Here is a 17476-nt window from a genome sequence, read left to right as displayed (position 1 = left end):
TTTGATGTGTACATGCACCTAAGTCATGGGCCTTGCCTGGGAGCACATCAGAAATGCAGAATCTTGGGACCTATCTCAGACTTCTGAATCCAAAACTGCATTTTTGAGCATAATCTCCAAGTTATTTACACACACCTTAACATTTAAGAAATTGAGTTGGTTTACAAATGGGTTGTGGAAGGGATTGGCTTTCTGAGGCAATGTAAATGTTGGAGGAAGATAGGTTGTGAACATAGATAAGTTGTTCAAAGGAGAGGACTGGAGTGATTGTATCCAGAAGATGTCGATTCAGCATCAGGGAAATATAGAAAGGACAATGAGAATGGGAGCTGTAAAGAGACATGAAGTGCCTGGTATGAAAGAGACACCAGGAGAGAAAAGTTGAACCGATGCTGCTTGAGTTTGCTTGGTGCTCAAGTACACTGTCTCACTTAATCTTTACAAGAACCAGATGAGGTAAACTGTAGCTCCATTTTTCTTTGTCGAAGAGACACAGTGAGCTCAAATAACTTGCTGGAGCTCATAGGCTGAATTGACTTGACAGTGGTAGAGCTGAGATCCTGGGCTGGTATCCTATCTAATAAAAGAGTAATATGCAAATTGACCATCACTCCAACACACAAAATGGCCACCCTATGTGGTCAAAGATGGCTGCCCCCATGTGGACACAAGATGGCTGCCACAAGATGACCAGCAGGGGAGGGCAGTTGTGGGCTATCAGGCCAGCAGGGGAGGGCAGTTGGGAGGGACCAGGCTTGCAAGGGAGAGCAATTGGGGGCGACCAGGCCTGCAGGGGAGGACAATTGGGGGGGGACCCTGGCCTGCAGGGGAGGGCAGTTGGGAGTGACCAGGCCTGCAGGGGAGGGCAGTTGGGAGTGACCAGGCCTGCAGGGGAGGGCAGTTGGGAGTAACCAGGCCTGCAGGGGAGGGCAGTTGGGAGTGACCAGGCCTGCAGGGGAGGGCAGTTAGGGGGAACCAGGTGGCAGGGGAGGGCAGTTAGGGGTGACAGGGCCAGCAGGGGAGGGCATTTGGGGGGGACCAGACCTGCAGGGGAAGGCAGTTGTGGGCGATCAGGCCAGCAGGGGAGGGCAGTTGCGGGGGACCAGGCTGGCAGGGGAGGGCAGTTGGGGCGATCAGCCCTGCAGGGGAGGGCAGTTTGGCATGACCAGGCTAGAGGGGAGAACAGTTAGGGGTGACCAGGCCTGCAGGGGAGGGCAGTTGGGGGTGACAGGGCCAGCAGGGGAGGGCAGTTGGGGTGGACCAGGCCTGCAGGGGAGGGCAGTTGGGGGCGACCAGGCCTGCAGGGGAGGACAGTTAGGGGCAACCAGGCCAGCAGGGGAGGGCAGTTAGGGGCAATTGGGCTGGCAGGGGAGCAGTTAGGCATCAATCAGGCTGGCAGGGGATTGGTTAGGGGGTGACCAGGCTGTTAGGCAGAAGCCGTTAGTGGCAATCAGGCAGGCAGGCAGGCAGGCAGGCAGGCGAGTGGTTGAGAGCCAGCAGTCCTGGATTGTGAGAGGGATCCCAGATTGGAGAGGGTGCAGGCTGGGCTGAGGGACACCCCCCACCCCCTGTGCATGAATTTCGTGCACTGGGCCTCTAGGGAATAAGAAAGGATTGGTGTGTTCTAAATGACTGATGGACAGGGCAGCCCTGTTGAATGAATAAATGAATGAGTGAGTGAGTGACAATAACTTTGGTATTTAGGTAATTGGATTAATCAGTGTTGGTAGCTAGGAGTCTGGTGAGAAATTAAATGTTATAGATATTGGAATCCAGATTTCAGCTTTAATATAGCAATGGGAATGAAGTGACTGGTATGGGGGAATTTGTTAAGGGAAAATAGTTTATTCTATAGTCTTAAGAATGTCTTCAATAGAGGATGGGAGCCATGAAGGTCTCCACTTCTAACTTACTTAATGAGCAGCTGTATATCCCTCTTATTTAACTTGAATTTGAGGCCATTTAGGGACAGAGAGTAGAGTGGTGTGTGACTTCATGCCTGGCACACTGGAGACACTCAGTAAACATTCGCTGACTGAAAGAACTCATTTGCGGATGGTGGCTAAATTACAGAAACGTATGACATTTTTGCGTTCCTCAAGAGTTAAGATTGGTGGTTTACTGTTTTGGGAGATAAAAATAAATGCTCAGAATTTCAAAATAATTTTAGATTGTGAAAGCTTTCAGCTGATAAGGATGATTTTCATGGTTCAGGTGTGTGTGCAATGTTCTTCTCAGATGCTTTGAGTTCTTCAACTCTCTGAAATAAGCTGAGATTGTTCCATTAAATTACAAAACTAAAAAAGCCATGAAATATGTTAGTAAACACTATTTTCTAGTATAACCAGGTGTTAATAAAACCAGCATAGATGTAGGAAAATTCCTATTTTTTAAGAACTCTTAAAAGGTAATCTTCCCTCATCCCTATTTTGTTGTTGTTGTTGTTTTGTTAATCCTCACCCAAGGGTAATTTTTCATTGGATTTTGTAGAGAGAGTGAAAGGCAGAGAGGGAGGGAGAGAAAGAGAGAGAGAAGCATTGATGTGAAAGAGACACATCAATTGGTTGCCTTCCTCAGGCACTCTGATCAGGGCTGGGGATCGACCTGCAACCCAGATATATGCCCTTGACTGGGAATCAATCCTTGTGACCCTTTCGTGCAAGGGCCTACACTCTAAGCACTGAGCACACTGGCCAGGGCCTTCATCCCTAATTTTAATAGCTGTTGTTTTAAAAGTGGCTTCAGTGTCAAATATTGACTAAAGTTATCATGCCACCATACTTGGCACAGGAATTGAGCTGACAGGTTGTATTCTTGCTATAAGCCGGGGAAGATGCAAACTTAGCATGATGTTTATCATCTTAATCTTCTTCCTTTCCCTTTTTCCTCTTCCTCTTCTTCCTCTTCTCTTTCTTCTATTCCTTCTTCTCTTTTTCTTCCCCTTCCTCCTCCTTTTTCTTCCTCTTCTCTTCCCTCTCTTCCTCCTCCTTCTCTTCTGCTTCCTTCTCCTCCTCCTCCTCCTCCTTTTTTTCATTTGAATATAAAGGTATTTTGAAAAGTTTATAAGATCTGAAGAGATATATATAATATGGAATACTACTCAGCCATAAGAATAGATGAAATACTGCCAATTGTGACAACATGGATGGATCTTGAGAATATCATGCTAAGTGAAATAAGTCAGATAGGAAAAGTCAAGAACCATATGATTTGTTTATATGTGGAATATAAAACTGAATGCAACAAATGAACAAACAAGAAAAATAAACAAAAACTCATTGACACAGATAACAATATGGTGGTTACGAGAGGGAAGGGAGTTAGGCCTTACTAAAGGGTACTGAGGGTCAAATATGTGTTGATGGAAGAAGATTTGACTTTGGGTGGTAAACACACAATGTAATATACAAATGATGTATAATAAAATTATACATTTGAAACCTATGTAATTTTTTTAACGAATGTCACCCCAACAAATTCAATAATAAAAAAGAAAAGACATCTCGCCCTGGCCCAGTGACTCAGTTGATTGGACATTGTCCAGAACACCAAAAGGACACAGGCTTAATTCCTGGTCAGGGCATCTACCTAGGTTGTGGTTGATCCCTGGTCAGGGCGCATATGGAGATAATCAATTGATGTTTTTACATTGATGTTTCTTTTTCTCTCCCTTCCTCTTTCTCTAAAATCAATAAAAAAATGCGGGTGAAAATTTAAAACAATAAAATAAAATAAAAAAAGACATCTTGAGAAAATATATTATGCAAATTATTCTGGTTCCAGTCGTTTCCCTAATGTTAAACAAATATCAATATGACCAAATTCATTTTAGATTCAGGAAAAATAATCAGTGAGCCATTTAAAGCTAAACTCATGTAAATTAAAGTCCATTAAATAAGGTCTAATTTTCTTAATGATTCTTCAAAACTCCAGAGGGAGGCTTTGATCTCACACAACCTGTTCCTTGTTTCACCTCTGGAGAAACTTGAAACCTAAAATCTCCCAGTTGACAAGCTGGGTGGAAGTCTTTTGTTTTAACAGTGCCCTCTTGTGGGCAATTTCCCTAAAGTGAGTTCCTGTGATAAGTTGGATTCCTCTGGAAATCAGCTATAAAGTCTACTCAGTCAAGGAGGAAGGTGGCTTTTGGATAATCTGGCCAAGGAGGCTCTCAGTGGGGTTGATGCCAGTAGGGAAAGCAGTCTCTTAAAGCAGCCCTTCCCTCCCTACCCTGTGTGGTAGATGATGGTAAATAACTCCTTTGTGGGAGCTGCGATGGGTTCCTCTTTTCCTTGCCAAGGACCTGGGAGATGTGGGCAATGTCTGGCTGCTTCTCTGGGTCCCAACCAACTTTGGATGGATTACTTGAGACTGAGCCAGACCTGGGTCTCAGCGCCTCCAGATCTGCACTGTGTAGGCTCGTTTTACAGCCATGTCCACCAGCTCTAACCCCGCCACTCCACCGGCTGTCAGAGAATTCCACCTGAGTTAGCTTTGGGGAAAAGAAAGTAGTAGCAAAATGGTGGGTGTGGATTTTAACCCTAGGGAAGAATTTCATTTAGATAACTTGAGTTTGGTTTAAACATGATATTTTCCATGACTTAGTTTTAGCCCAGACAAAAGAACGAGAGGAGCGTCTTCCTTTATTCTTTGGGAACTTTATGGAAGGCTGTTCTTCCTATCCATTGGCAGTCTGTGAAATGGTAAAGATGATGCATTCCTTCTGTTTAATCAGAGAGAATTGAAGAAAGATTGAGAGTTTTTCCTCATATTCCATTTATCATGGTGAAAACCAGAGGGTGGTCTGGAGCCCTGAGTCTCCCTGAGATTCCTGGCTTCCACTTCTTCACAGAATTTGGAGTGGTGGTGGTGGTGGAGGAGAATGGGGAAAGGCATCTTTCCAGGTAGGATAGGGGCCTTGTGGTTGGTGTCCAGGGTATGGGAAGAGGACCCATGGCTATGAAGCCTTTAGATGCAGAGGCTTTTAGGTTAGAAGGTCCAGGTGGCAAATCCTAACTCTGCCACTCACTCTGCATGCCCCGTGACCTAACCTCTGCCCCTGAAAAATAGATCTAGCAACACTATTCACCCTGTAGCATTTTTATGAGGCCAAATACATGAGCACAGTGTGAGCTGCTATTACAGTTGGGAGTTGTGTGAGTCATCATAATTTGAAAATAATAACCGAAAACATTAGTTCCTAAAAGCCGAAATGGTAAGCATGAACTCAGAATGAATGAGACTGGTCATTTGTGGACATGACTCGATTGAAATGATAATTTGTGAAATGACGGACAAGACTGAGGAAACAAAGTCCAAACAAAATGGTGGGAAATGGTGGCTGAAGCCAGCAGGAGTCCAGCTGACTGTAATTTGTCTCGGCCTTGGATGACAGGCCTTTGTTAGCCAGGATGGTTTCTGTGGAGCTGAGTTGGAGATGGCCAGTGTGTAGTAGCCCTTTCTAGGAGGTAGGTGTTCCACCGGAGGGCCCTAGCTCCCTGCAGGGGAGGTGATGGGTCTGGGCACTCCAAGGTGATGAGGCTCCCACCTTGGACTGTGATGGCCCCACAGGGCAGTGTCTCACTTTTCTCTGGCTCTGACAGGATCTGATCGCAGTCCCTCTGTTGATATCTCTGCAGCGGCTGATGTGCATTGTTTTTAAAGCAGGGAGGTGCTTTATGTGCCCTTTGTGTGATAATCCAGGAGAGTGGGGCAACATGAGGGCTGTGGGGATTTGGAGAGCTTTGCTCGGTCCACTTCCCAGGCAGGTGTGAGTAGGATGACCACACATCTTGACTTGCCTCATTTATATCAGTTTTCTGGGTGAAATATTTGTCTTTCACCCCAGAGTGTCCACTGCAGTTATATGGCACAGCAGACACAATGTACACAGGCCCAACACAGCTCGGCTTCATGTCCTTTCCATCGTGGGCAAACATCCAAGTAGAAAAAAGCATCTGGACTGACTCTGGGAAGCTCAGCCATTTTGCCTCATCCACCTTCAGACACTTGCTTTGATGAATAGCCTTAAAATGATGGCATTGATTTGGCATAGTTTGGGCATAACTTCTGGCTGCTGTGACTTTCAGGTTTTGAATATTTAGTTTCTGGAAGCTCTGATAGAATGAATAACTATAAGTTTATTTAATTCTGAAATGGTAAATCATCATGCTTTTAAATTATCTTTGCTTCTGTATATAATTGTCACTTTGCCTTATTTACATTTTTTTACTTAAAGGAGTTTTTTGTTAATGTAAGTAGTAAAAAAAATGGGAGTTGCTTTTTGCTTGCTTAAAAAACTTTCCTTTTCATTAAAAACTGGGGTACACATACATATTGTTGTTAACTGTTCTGTGATTTATTTATGTGGTGTAATCCTTCTGGGATAAAAGTAGCATTCAAGAATATTGTCAGCACTGAAGGGGCTTTTATTAAAATCCATGGTAATATCTTTTGTGTTTTTGTGGCTTTCAGGTTTTCAAAACCCTTGGCACAGATGTTGTGAAGTCTGCATTTGAAGGTTATAATGCTTGTGTCTTTGCATATGGACAGACTGGATCGGGAAAGTCATACACGATGATGGGAAACTCTGTACGTTGTTTATACTATGGGAAGAACATTTTTCATTCTCTCTCTTTGGGCTGATAGAATTGTCTCTTTATCTGCTTGGTCTGTACTAACTTGCTTTTCATGTTCTGATCATTCTTCTGCAATAAGATAAAACTCAGTAATAAGTTGGACTCAATGTCCTTTCAGAGATTTTAAATTAGAAACAGTTTTAAGTTTATAAGCATGAATAATGGATCAAGCCTCAGTTCATTTTCCATTTTTAAAGGCTTTATAATCTTATCAAAAAAGTGTACTGGGCCCTTAAGTAATTTATTCTTCTTTTCTGCCAACAGAACAGTTTGAATAAAATTACTGAACTCTCTTCTTTTTAAAATTATTTAAAACATTTTTCCCCCAAGAAAAATGTAAAAAAAAAAAAAAAAAAATCTAACTCTGGTAGAAAGGTACTATATAAATCAAACAAATACATAAAAAGGATTAGAATGATCTGGTTTATATAGAGTGTATATGGTTATAAACACAGTATGTAGAGTTTAGTAGTTATGCTATATAAATTAATAAACATTAGAGTTATATTTGCCCCAAAATATGGAGGAGTAAAAAACAAAAAACAAAAAACAACAACAAACTAGGGCCCTGGCCTAACCAGTTTGGCTCAGTGGATAGAGCATCGGCCTGCGGACTGAAGGGTCCCAGGTTCGATTCCGGTAAAGGGCATGTACCTTGGTTGCAGGCACATCCCCAGTAGGGAGTGTGCAGGAGGCAGCTGATTGATGTTTAGCTCTCATCAATGTCTAACTCTCTATCCCTCTCCCTTCCTCTCTGTAAAAAAATCAATAAAATATATAAAAAACAAACAAAAAAACAACTAGGCATTATTGCAGGAACTCGATCTTGTCTGTGTTTTCTCCAGATCTAGTAGTGCTATGTTTTACTTTTCTTATGTCCTGGTGAAAACTGTTCACTGACTCTCAGGCCTGTGGCCTGTTCTAGATAGAGATACTGGCAGAGGACCGCAGGCTCCTGCTGGCGGCACAGTGGTGCCTTTAATACTAATGGTTGGGGTGCAAGGAAGTAGCAGTGCAGTCAGGAGGCTGGGTCACTCCCTATGACAGTATTTCAGTACATGTGTCTTGACTTCTGACTCCAGGTTTTTCCTTGACAAGATTAGTAGATGATGCTGTGAGGAGAGTCCCCATTGCTGAAAAGCAGGGAAGAATAAATAGGGAAGAACAAACAGACGCATTTGCTTTCTATCATTAATTTTCTCTTCCTGCTCTCCTACTGTGCCTTTGGAAAAAACCTTATCTAAAAGTTAAATTTCCCTGGAGCTATTTTCTGTAAGTGAAAGATTTATAAAGTACTCATAAATTACAACTATTTGCTCTGACCTTACAGTTGAGTACTATTTGTGTATTTTTAAAAATTTGTTTTGTAAAGTAAGAACTTACAATATGGTAAAGGTTTTATATTTTTTCTTGGTAAGAATTTGTACTGGTTTAATGGTATAAATAAATATCTTACAGCTATGATCTCTTTTATTTTTTGGGAGGGGTGGGTGGGGGATTGAGGAAAGATGGGGATGGACTTCAGAAGAAAACATTGAAGCTCTGAAGTTTTGTTTTCTAACAACATTTTGCCTCATCTTTCATATCGATCTGATGTTCATCAGCTTGTTAATGCTGACAGAACATGCAAATTATTGATCATGCCCCCATTGTATAAGTAATACACTGTATTAAGCTCTTTCTCTCTGGGAAGGCCAGTGTAGGGATTAGTGCATCAAAATAATTTCATCTTCCTTGGTTATAGATCTGATTTTTAACATTGATTCTATAGCTGTAGACCCTCTTGTTTGCTTATGTTTGCATGCCATGATTTAACTGTTTAACAGCTGCTAACCACATATTACCATAATCTCAGTGCATAGAAATTAGAAAGCTCAGTTCTCTTATTTCAGAGAGTAGGAAGCAATTCTGGAGGGAAATGGTGTGACTTGAGCACTGGGTGGTAAGCTTCCCAGTGGATTGCGGACCTTGAGTCTAAGTCCCCTCCAGCAACCTACATATTCAGTCATCCTTGGTTGCTTTTGTTTCAAGTGACAGCTGTTGCCCTCCCTCTTTCCCACTGCAGGGCGATTCTGGCTTAATACCTCGGATATGTGAAGGGCTTTTCAGTCGGATAAGTGAAACCACCAGATGGGATGAAGCCTCTTTTCGAACTGAAGTCAGGTAGGGCCTGTGGCCTGAGTGCCTATGAGTTTGGCTGGAGCTTGCCTTTAGGCACCCGGAATACATAACATCTCTGGGTTCTGAAGGGAGAATCTGCCTCTACCTCTCCTGAAGTTGGTAGTAGGACATCAACCTTAAAACTCGTTTACTTTCAGTGACTTTCTTGAGTACAATTTGCTTTAGGATTTGGGAGGCTGGTAGAAATAACCCAGATTGGTCAGAAACACTCATTTTTGGATGTTTTGCTTAAATGGAGTGAGCTTTTGAGTAAGTGTATACCCAGTTCACTTACCTTATTCTTTTAGCTGAGTATGGTTTGTGTTTTTCTTTATGTTGGTAGGATCACTATAAATGTACTCTTTAAATAAGTCTGCATGATTGAGGTGTATTTTTTCCTCCTTGAAATTAAACCTTTCCTAGGAGCCAGGCTCTTCAGTGGTTTTGAGAACAGATGTAGCAGTCAAGTGTGCTTGACCTCTCAGTAGCTGTACGGCCTTGGACAAGTTGTCTAAATCACCGTAAAGCTCCATTGCCTAACCTATAAAATGCAGATAATTGTACCACTTACCTCTGAGTTGTTGTTGGGATTAAATGACATATTACACTTAACGTACTACCAGATGCATCATTAGCACCCATAAATGCATGTTGCTGCTGTTATTACTGTTACTATTAATATGTGAAATAATTTTTCTGAATTCAGTTCTATTTAAAATTTTTAGCTACTTAGAGATTTATAATGAACGTGTGCGAGATCTACTTAGGCGGAAGTCATCCAAAACCTTCAATTTAAGAGTCCGGGAGCATCCAAAAGAAGGACCTTATGTTGAGGGTAAGAATGAATATTTCACAGCCCTATTTTTGGGAATTTGTTCAAAAATAATAGTTTCAAAGAAAAAAGTAGGATAATGGTGAGATATAAAAATTTTATTTATTTTGGCAGTTTATTATAGCAAAAATGCCTGCTGTTACTACATAATGTTTATTTAATGAATTTGTACTTCACTGGGCATTTACTGGATTTCTGGGGCTTGCCAATAGATTTCCTCTGGCTTTAAGAACTCTCTGGAAATTGTTTTCCAATGTTCTTAGGCAAGATCAGTAACCCTATAACCTGTCTTTTTGAATGGCATTGCATTTTGGCAGTATATTTTTACTGACACCAATGTAGCCTGACCATAAGGAGATTCTGAGACATCTTGCCTTTTGAGAAGGTCATTTACAGAGTTTCCTGTGCTGAGGTTCTCAGCATTGGTGTTCTGATAGCTATCACAGTCAGTTATGAGGAATGTCACGAGTATAGATGGGTAAGGGGATGGCCCTTGCTAATTATTAAAAAATTACTTGAAAAATAGGTTGGATTTAATGCTCTTCTTATTAAAAAAAGGCTTTCACTTATTCTGAGTGAGGTGGCTGAGTAATGGCTGGCCTGTCAGAATCACACACAGGGATGTGCTTTAGTGTGGCTGTCGTCTTTCGTGTGTGTCTTTTTGGAGGGAAGGCGGAGAACTGGTCATGGATTTGAAGATGTTCTGTTATAGTTATTACTTTAACCTGCAGATATCATGTGCACCAATAGGACCCCATCTGCATTTTATTAAATTTCCAATTGAACTTTTGCCTTTTATGCCCAAAGTAAGGTGTGTGATTATGTATTTGTTTTGTGGAGTGTGGAATAGCTACTGTTGTTAATAGAGTTAGCCTATTTGTGCTTCAGATTTTCCCTTTAACGTATTATCCAATGTTAAAACATATTATAAAGCTGGTTTGTGAAGAGACAGAATAATCAAACAGGGTAAAACATCCAGAATTTTATGTAGGTACACATGGGGATTTAGTTTCTAATAAATTTGCTATTCAAACTTTGGGGGAGTATGGGTTTTTAAGTTAATTATTTCCAGAAATTTGGAGAAGGGAAGGCTTTAAATAATTTTTACTTAAAACCCAGAAACCATGAAATAAATGTGTTAAATTTTAAGTGGTAAAAAAATAAAATTTTATACTTGGCAGAAATACCATAAGCAAAGTAAAAAGAAAATTCCAAAATGGGGAAAATGTTTTCAATTCCAGTTTCAGACAAAGAACTAATTTTTCTAATATATAAAGAGCTCCTATAAATCAATAAGGACAGGTCCAACAACCAAGTAGAAACATGAATGAAGAGTGTTCACAGAAATAGAAATACAGATGATTTTTATTTTTATTTTTTTATAGATTTTTACTCTCTAACCTTTAGATGGGATAATTTATCTTTTTTTTAAAATTTAATAAATTTTTATTGTTCAGATTTTTACAATTGTTCCTCTTTTTTCCTCCCATAGCTCCCCTCCACGCGGTTCCCACCGACCCTCTGCTCTTACCTCCCCCCCACTTTCCTCATCCATAGGTGTACGATTTTTGTCCAGTCTCTTCCTGCATCCCCCAAACCCCTTTCCCCCCGAGAATTGTCAGCCACTCCCTTTCTATGCCCCTGATTCTATTATATTCACCAGTTCATTCTGTTCATCAGATTTTTTATTCACTTGATTTTTAGATTCACTTGTTGATAGATATGTATTTGTTGTTCATAATTTTTATCTTTACCTTTTTCTTTTTCTTCCTCTTCCTAAAGAATATCTTTCAGCACTTCATATAATACTGGTTTGGTGTTGATGAACCCTTTAGCTTTTTCTTATCTGTGAAGCTCTTTATCTGACCTTCAATTCTGAATGATAGCTTTGCTGGGTAGAGTAATCTTGGTTGTAGGTTCTTGCTATTCATCACTTTGAATATTTCTTGCCACTCCCATCTGACCTGCATAGTTTCTGTTGAGAAATCAGCTGATAATCGTATAGGTGCTCCCTTGTAGGTAATTAACTGTTTTTCTCTTGCTGCTTTTAATATTCTCTCTTTGTCTTTTGCTCTTGGCATTTTAATTATGATGTGTCTTGGTGTGGTCCTCTTTGGATTCCTTTGTTTGGCGTTCTGTGCGCTTTCTGGACTTGTAAGTCTATTTCTTTCACCAGGTGGGGGAAGTTTTTGGTCATTATTTCTTCAAATAGGTTTTCAGTATCTTGCTCTCTCTCTTCTTCTGGCACCCCCATAATTCTGATGTTGGTATGCTTGAGGTTGTCCCAGAGGCTCCTTACACTATGTTCATATTTTTGGATTCTTTTTTCTTTTTGCTTTTCCGGTTGAGTGTTTTTTGCTTCTTTGTATTTCAAATCTTTGACTTGATTCTTGTGGTCCTCTAGTCTGCTGTTAGGTCTCTGTATATTTTTTATTTCAGTCAGTGTATGTTTAATTTCTAGTTGGTCTTTTTTCATATCCTTGAGGGTCTCGCTAAATTTATCAGCCTTTTCTAGGAAATTCTTGAAAAACCTTATAACCGTGGTTTTGAACTCTATATTCAGTCGTTTTGCTTTCCTCCATTTCTTTCATTTGTGATCTGTTTCTTTGTCTCCTCATTTTGGCTGATTCCCTGAGTTGATAGAGTGGCTTTGTGTGCTGGGTGTCCTATAGGACCCAGTGGGTCAGCCTCCCCAATTACCTGAGGTAGACACTCTTGGTGCACCCCTTTGTGGACTGTGTGCACAGCCTTGTTGTAGTTAAGTCTTTTTTTATTTATTTAATAAATCTTTATTGTTCAGATTATTACAATTGTTTCTCCTTTTTCCTCCCATAGCTCCCCTCCACCCGGTTCCCACCCCACCCTTAGCCCTTACCGCCCCCCACACTGTCCTCATCCATAGGTGTACAATTTTTGTCCAGTCTCTTCCTGCATCCCCCATACCCCTTTCCCCCTGAGAATTATCAGTCCACTCCCTTTCTATGCCCCTGATTCTATTATATTCAGCAATTTATTCTGTTCCTCAGATTTTTAATTCACTTGTTTTTTAGGTTCACTTATTGATAGATATGTATTTGTTGTTCATAATTTTTCTCTTTACTTTTTTCTTCTTCCTCTTCTTAAAGAATACCTTTCAGCATTTCATATAATACTGGTTTGGTGGTGATGAACTCCTTTAGCTTTTTCTTATCTGTGAAGCTCTTTATATGACCTTCCATTCTGAATAATAGCTTTGCTGGGTAGAGTAGTCTTGGTTGTAGGTTCTTGCTGTTCATCACTTTGAAAATTTCTTGCCACTCCCGTCTGACCTGCATAGTTTCTTTGAGAAATCACCTGACAATCGTATGGGTGCTCCCTTGTAGGTAATTAACTGTTTTTCTCTTGCTGCTTTTAATATTCTCTCTTTGTCTTTTGCTCTTGGCATTTTAATTATGATGTGTCTTGGTGTGGTCCTCTTTGGATTCCTTTTGTTTGGGGTTCTGTGCGCTTTCTGGACTTGTAAATCTATTTCTTTCACCAGGTGGGGGAAGTTTTCTGTCATTATTTCTTCAAATAGATTTTCAGTATCTTGCTCTCTCTCTTCTTCTGGCACCCCCATAATTCTGATGTTGGTACGCTTGAAGTTGTCCCAGAGTCTTCTTACACTATCTTCAACTTTTTGGATTCTTTTTTCTTTTTTTTGCTTTTCCAGTTGATTGTTTTTTTGCTTCTTTGTATTTCAAATCTTTGACTTGATTCTTGCGGTCCTCTAGTCTGCTGTTGGGTCTCTGTATAATATTTTTTATTTCAGTCAGTGTATGTTTAATTTCTAGTTGGTCCTTTTTCATATCTTCGAGGGTCTCATTATATTTATCGGCCTTTTCTAGGATATTCTTGAAAAGCCTTATAACCGTGGTTTTGAATTCTATATCCAGTCATTTGTTTTCCTCCATTTCTTTCGTTTGTGATCTGTTTGTTCGTCTCCCCATTTTTCGCTGCTTCCCTAAGTTGGTAGGGTGGCTTTGTGTGCTAGGTTTCCTATATGGCCCAGTGGGTCGGCCTCCCCAGTTAACCTGAGGTGGACACTCTTGGTGCACCCCTTTGTGGACTGTGTGTACAGCCTTGTTGTAGTTAAGTCTTGATTGTTGTTGGTATCACTGGGAGGAATTGACCTGCAGGCCAGTTGGCTGTGAGGATCAGCTGTGTCTCCACTGGGAGATTTTCAGTGCTGGAGACAGCCTTATAGGATTAGCCTTGCCAGATTGCAAAAGCCTCTGTGCTCAGCTTGGAAGGGGTGGAGTTTCAGGGCGGAGCATATAGTCTTGGCTTCCCGTCTTCCCTGCCCTTGTGCGCGTGCGCCTTCAGACCTCTGCCTTCCGCGGTTCCCGAGTTTCTGCCTTACAGTCCAGATTTCCCCCATAAGAGCGTGGGTCCCCAGGGGCTCGCCCAGAACTGGGGTTCAGTGCATTCAGGAGCTTTTGACTCCCTTCTGCTAGGGAAAACCTGTGGCAACCTCCGCATTCAGTCTTTGTGAGTACTCGCGCCTCCAGACCCCTGCCGCCGTGGCTCCCCTGAGTCTCCGAGTCTCTGAGTCTCTGTGTGCCTTTCTCTCTACCTGACAGTCCAAAGTCCCCCTGCATGAGCCTCGGTCCACAGGATTTCTCCCAGAACTGAGGTTCAGTGCAGTCGGAACTGGGGTTCAGTGGTCGGGGGCTTCCTTCCCCCTCCTGCCAGAGAAAGTCAGCCAGGCACTCCGCCGCCCTTCCTCTCTGTGCGCGCGTGTCTCCGTACCTCAGCTCTTTGCCGCTCCTTCTCTGTGAGCTTTCCTCTTTCCTTCTAGTTGTAGAATTTCCACTCAGCCAGCTTTCCTGTGGTTCTGGATGGTGTCCATTCTGTCTTTTAGTTGTAGTTTTGAAATTGTTGTGCGGGGCAGCAGTTTAGGTGCTTACCTATGCCGCCATCTTGGTTTCTCTCCTCCAGCAATTTTCTGTAGTTAAGTCTTAATTGTTGTTGGTATCACTGGGAGGAATTGACCTCCAGGCCAGTTGGCTGTGAGATTAGCTGTGTCTACGCTGGGAGAACTTCTGTGCTGGAGACACCCTTATGAGACAAGACTTGCAAAATTACAAAAGTGTCTGTGCTCAGCTTGGGTGGGGCGGAGTCTCAGGATGGAGCAGACAGCCTTGGCTTCCCATGAGCCCTGCCCTATGAGGCCTCTGGGTCTCAGTGTCCCACGGTAGTCGCTGCAAGCACCTTTGAGAGAAAGTCGCCCTCGAGTTTCACCCATTGCCAGACAATCCAGTTTCTCCCCAAATGAGTTTGGGTTCCCAGAGTCTCGCCCGGAACTGGAGTTCAGTGCAGTTGGGAGCTTCCGTCTCCCTCCCGCTTGAGAAAGCCAGCCGCGCACTCAGCAGTCAGTCCTCTCTGCGTGCGTGTCCCTCCGGACCTCTGCCTTCTGCAGCTCCCCTGAGTCTCAGTGTGCTTTTCTCTTTTCCTGACAGTCCAGATTCCCCCCCATATGAGTCTGGGTCCCCAGGGTCTTGCCCTGAACCTGAGTTCAGCGCAGTCGGGAGCTTCCATCTCCCTCTCGCTTGAGAAAGCCAGCCACGCACTCAGCCGCCAGTCCTCTCTGCGCATGCGCGCCTCTGTACCTCAGCCTTTTGCAGCTCCTCTGAGTCTCCGTGTGCTTTTCTCTTTCCTTCTAGTTGTAGAATTTCCATTCAGCCAGCTTTCCTGTGGTTCTGGATGATGTCTGTTTTGTCTTTTAGTTGTAGTTTTGAAATTGTTGTGCGAGGCAGAAGTTTAGGTGTTTACCTATGCCGCCATCTTGGTTTCTCCCACAGATGATTTTTAGATAGAGGAAAGAATGCTCAGCCTCACTTATAGTCAGAGAAAAGCAAAATAAATATTCTTCAAGATTACATTTGTTACCTGTCTTTGGCAAATGTAAGGAAGCCTGATATGACAGTGATGGGAGACACACAGTTTTGTACATCGCTACTGCCAGGTGTAAATTGCCTTCTGTGGAGAACAATTTTTGCAGTATATATCAAAATTTCAAATGTGCTTTGATCAAGCAATTTCACCTCTTAAGAATTTATTCTGTAGAAATATTTGCACATACTTGAACAGACCTGTGTACAAAATTATTTGTAGCAGTATTATTTGTAATTGGAAACAAAATATGAACTACCTCTGTAATCTCAATAGGTAACTGGTTAAATTGGTTATGGCACATACATACAGTCAAATACTCTAGAAGCTATAAAAATGATGAACAAAAATAGATCCAGAGACATAGAAACATTAAAGAGACCGTCAAACCTCAGAGGAAGGCAGGTGAGGGTGGAGGGGGGGTTAAGAGATCAACCAAAGGACTTGTATGCATTCATGTAAGCATAACCAATGGACACAGATAGTAGCGGGAGGGGCGAGGGCATGTGCTGGGGCTGGGAGCAGTCGGGGAGAGGTCAATGGGGGGAAAAGGAGACATATGTAATACTTTTAACAATAAAGAATTTAAATTAAAAAAAAGAATGAGGCATCACCTTAACTGGTACAGAATATTCTTCATTATATTATTACATAGAAAAAAGCAGGATGCAGAACTGTGTTTTTGGTATGCTGCCATTTGTGTGAAAGGGGAAAAATATGTTTTTAAAATACGTAAATGCTTGTATGTGTATGGGTTATTTCTAGAAGGGTCTGGAGGAACTAATAACATTGGGTTGCCTGACAGAAGAGGACATGGGTGATGGGTTATAGGATAGGGGTAGGGCGACACGCTTTACACAGTGTACCTTTTGTAGTATTGACTTTGGAATTATAAGGATGTTTCCAAGAAAATGAATAAAAAGTTTTTAAAGAGGATTTAAAAAAATACTTTTTGGTTTTGCCTGAAGTTAGTGTTTACATTTCTCTTCTGGGTGCCATGACTGATGCTAATGAGGCTGATGATAATAGCTAACATTTATCCTGTATTAGGCATGCATTATTCAGACCAGATGACTGAGTCATGGTGGGCTATGTGACTTGGCCATAACCATGTAAGTCTACTCGCAAGCAGCAGAGCTGGGACTTGATCCCAGGAGGCTCAGCTCCTGAGTGTGTTATAAACTATAGGAACAAGTAAGATCTGCCAACAACAGATATGTCCAGTTGTGTTTTATTTCATAGAGGTGGATTTCTTATTCCATTTACTATATATTAGGAAGGTTGCTTCACTCCCTTTTTTTCAGATTTATCAAAACATTTAGTACAGAATTACGGTGATGTAGAAGAACTTATGGATGCAGGAAATATCAATCGTACCACCGCAGCGACTGGGATGAATGACGTCAGTAGCAGGTCTCATGCCATCTTTACCATCAAGTTCACTCAGGTAAGGCAGATTCGGGGAACAGCTGGCTGCGTCCCTGAGGTCTTAACCTGCTGATTAGCACCAGCCGAGGACCCATCATTGTTGAACCTTGAGCAGCAGCAGGCAAAGGTGACCGTCACATTCCTGTTAATTAGACTTGAGCACGTGCTCTGTCCTGAGTTTCTCAGTGGTTACAGTCACAGAAATTTGAAATGTTTTGATGTCTACTCCTAAGAAATATTTAGCAGGCTTCTGCCCTGTTCAAGACACAAGAAGTCTTGCTTTGTGTTTAATTAAGCAAAAGTTTCATGTTGCAAGCTCTGTAGGAGATAATGGATTCCTAGTCAAACCAGCTGGAGGCCAATGTAAGTAACTCATTGGGGTGCATTATTGCTCCACAGAGCTCACCCCACAATGTTGATTATGGTTATTAGAATGATATTAAAGGACAAGGAACATTTTAAAATATTAATGTAAGAATTCACTCTGGTCAGGGGGTAGAGGGCATTT

The 17476-nt window shown here is 41.9% G+C and overlaps 1 protein-coding gene across 4 annotated transcripts in view; it reads left to right on the top strand.

Annotated features, from left to right (window-relative positions):
• The window catches only part of KIF16B (kinesin family member 16B), a gene marked incomplete at its 3' end in the record, with an annotated part of 439094 nt that overhangs the window by 37042 nt on the left and 384576 nt on the right, over positions 1–17476 (top strand). For all 4 annotated transcript variants that reach the window (XM_080683869.1, XM_080683868.1, XM_080683867.1 and 1 more), the window contains exons 4-7: positions 6472–6588; positions 8701–8798; positions 9521–9630; positions 16845–16987. In XM_080683869.1, the coding sequence (XP_080539995.1) occupies positions 6472–6588; positions 8701–8798; positions 9521–9630; positions 16845–16987 (468 nt within the window). The remainder of the gene's footprint in view (positions 1–6471; positions 6589–8700; positions 8799–9520; positions 9631–16844; positions 16988–17476) is intronic.

Source organism: Plecotus auritus (genome assembly GCF_963455305.1).
Source record: "Plecotus auritus genome assembly, chromosome: 8".
NCBI classification, from domain to species: domain Eukaryota; kingdom Metazoa; phylum Chordata; class Mammalia; order Chiroptera; family Vespertilionidae; genus Plecotus; species Plecotus auritus.
Note: the sequence above shows the minus strand (reverse complement) of the source record. Positions and strands in the feature narration are given on the sequence as shown.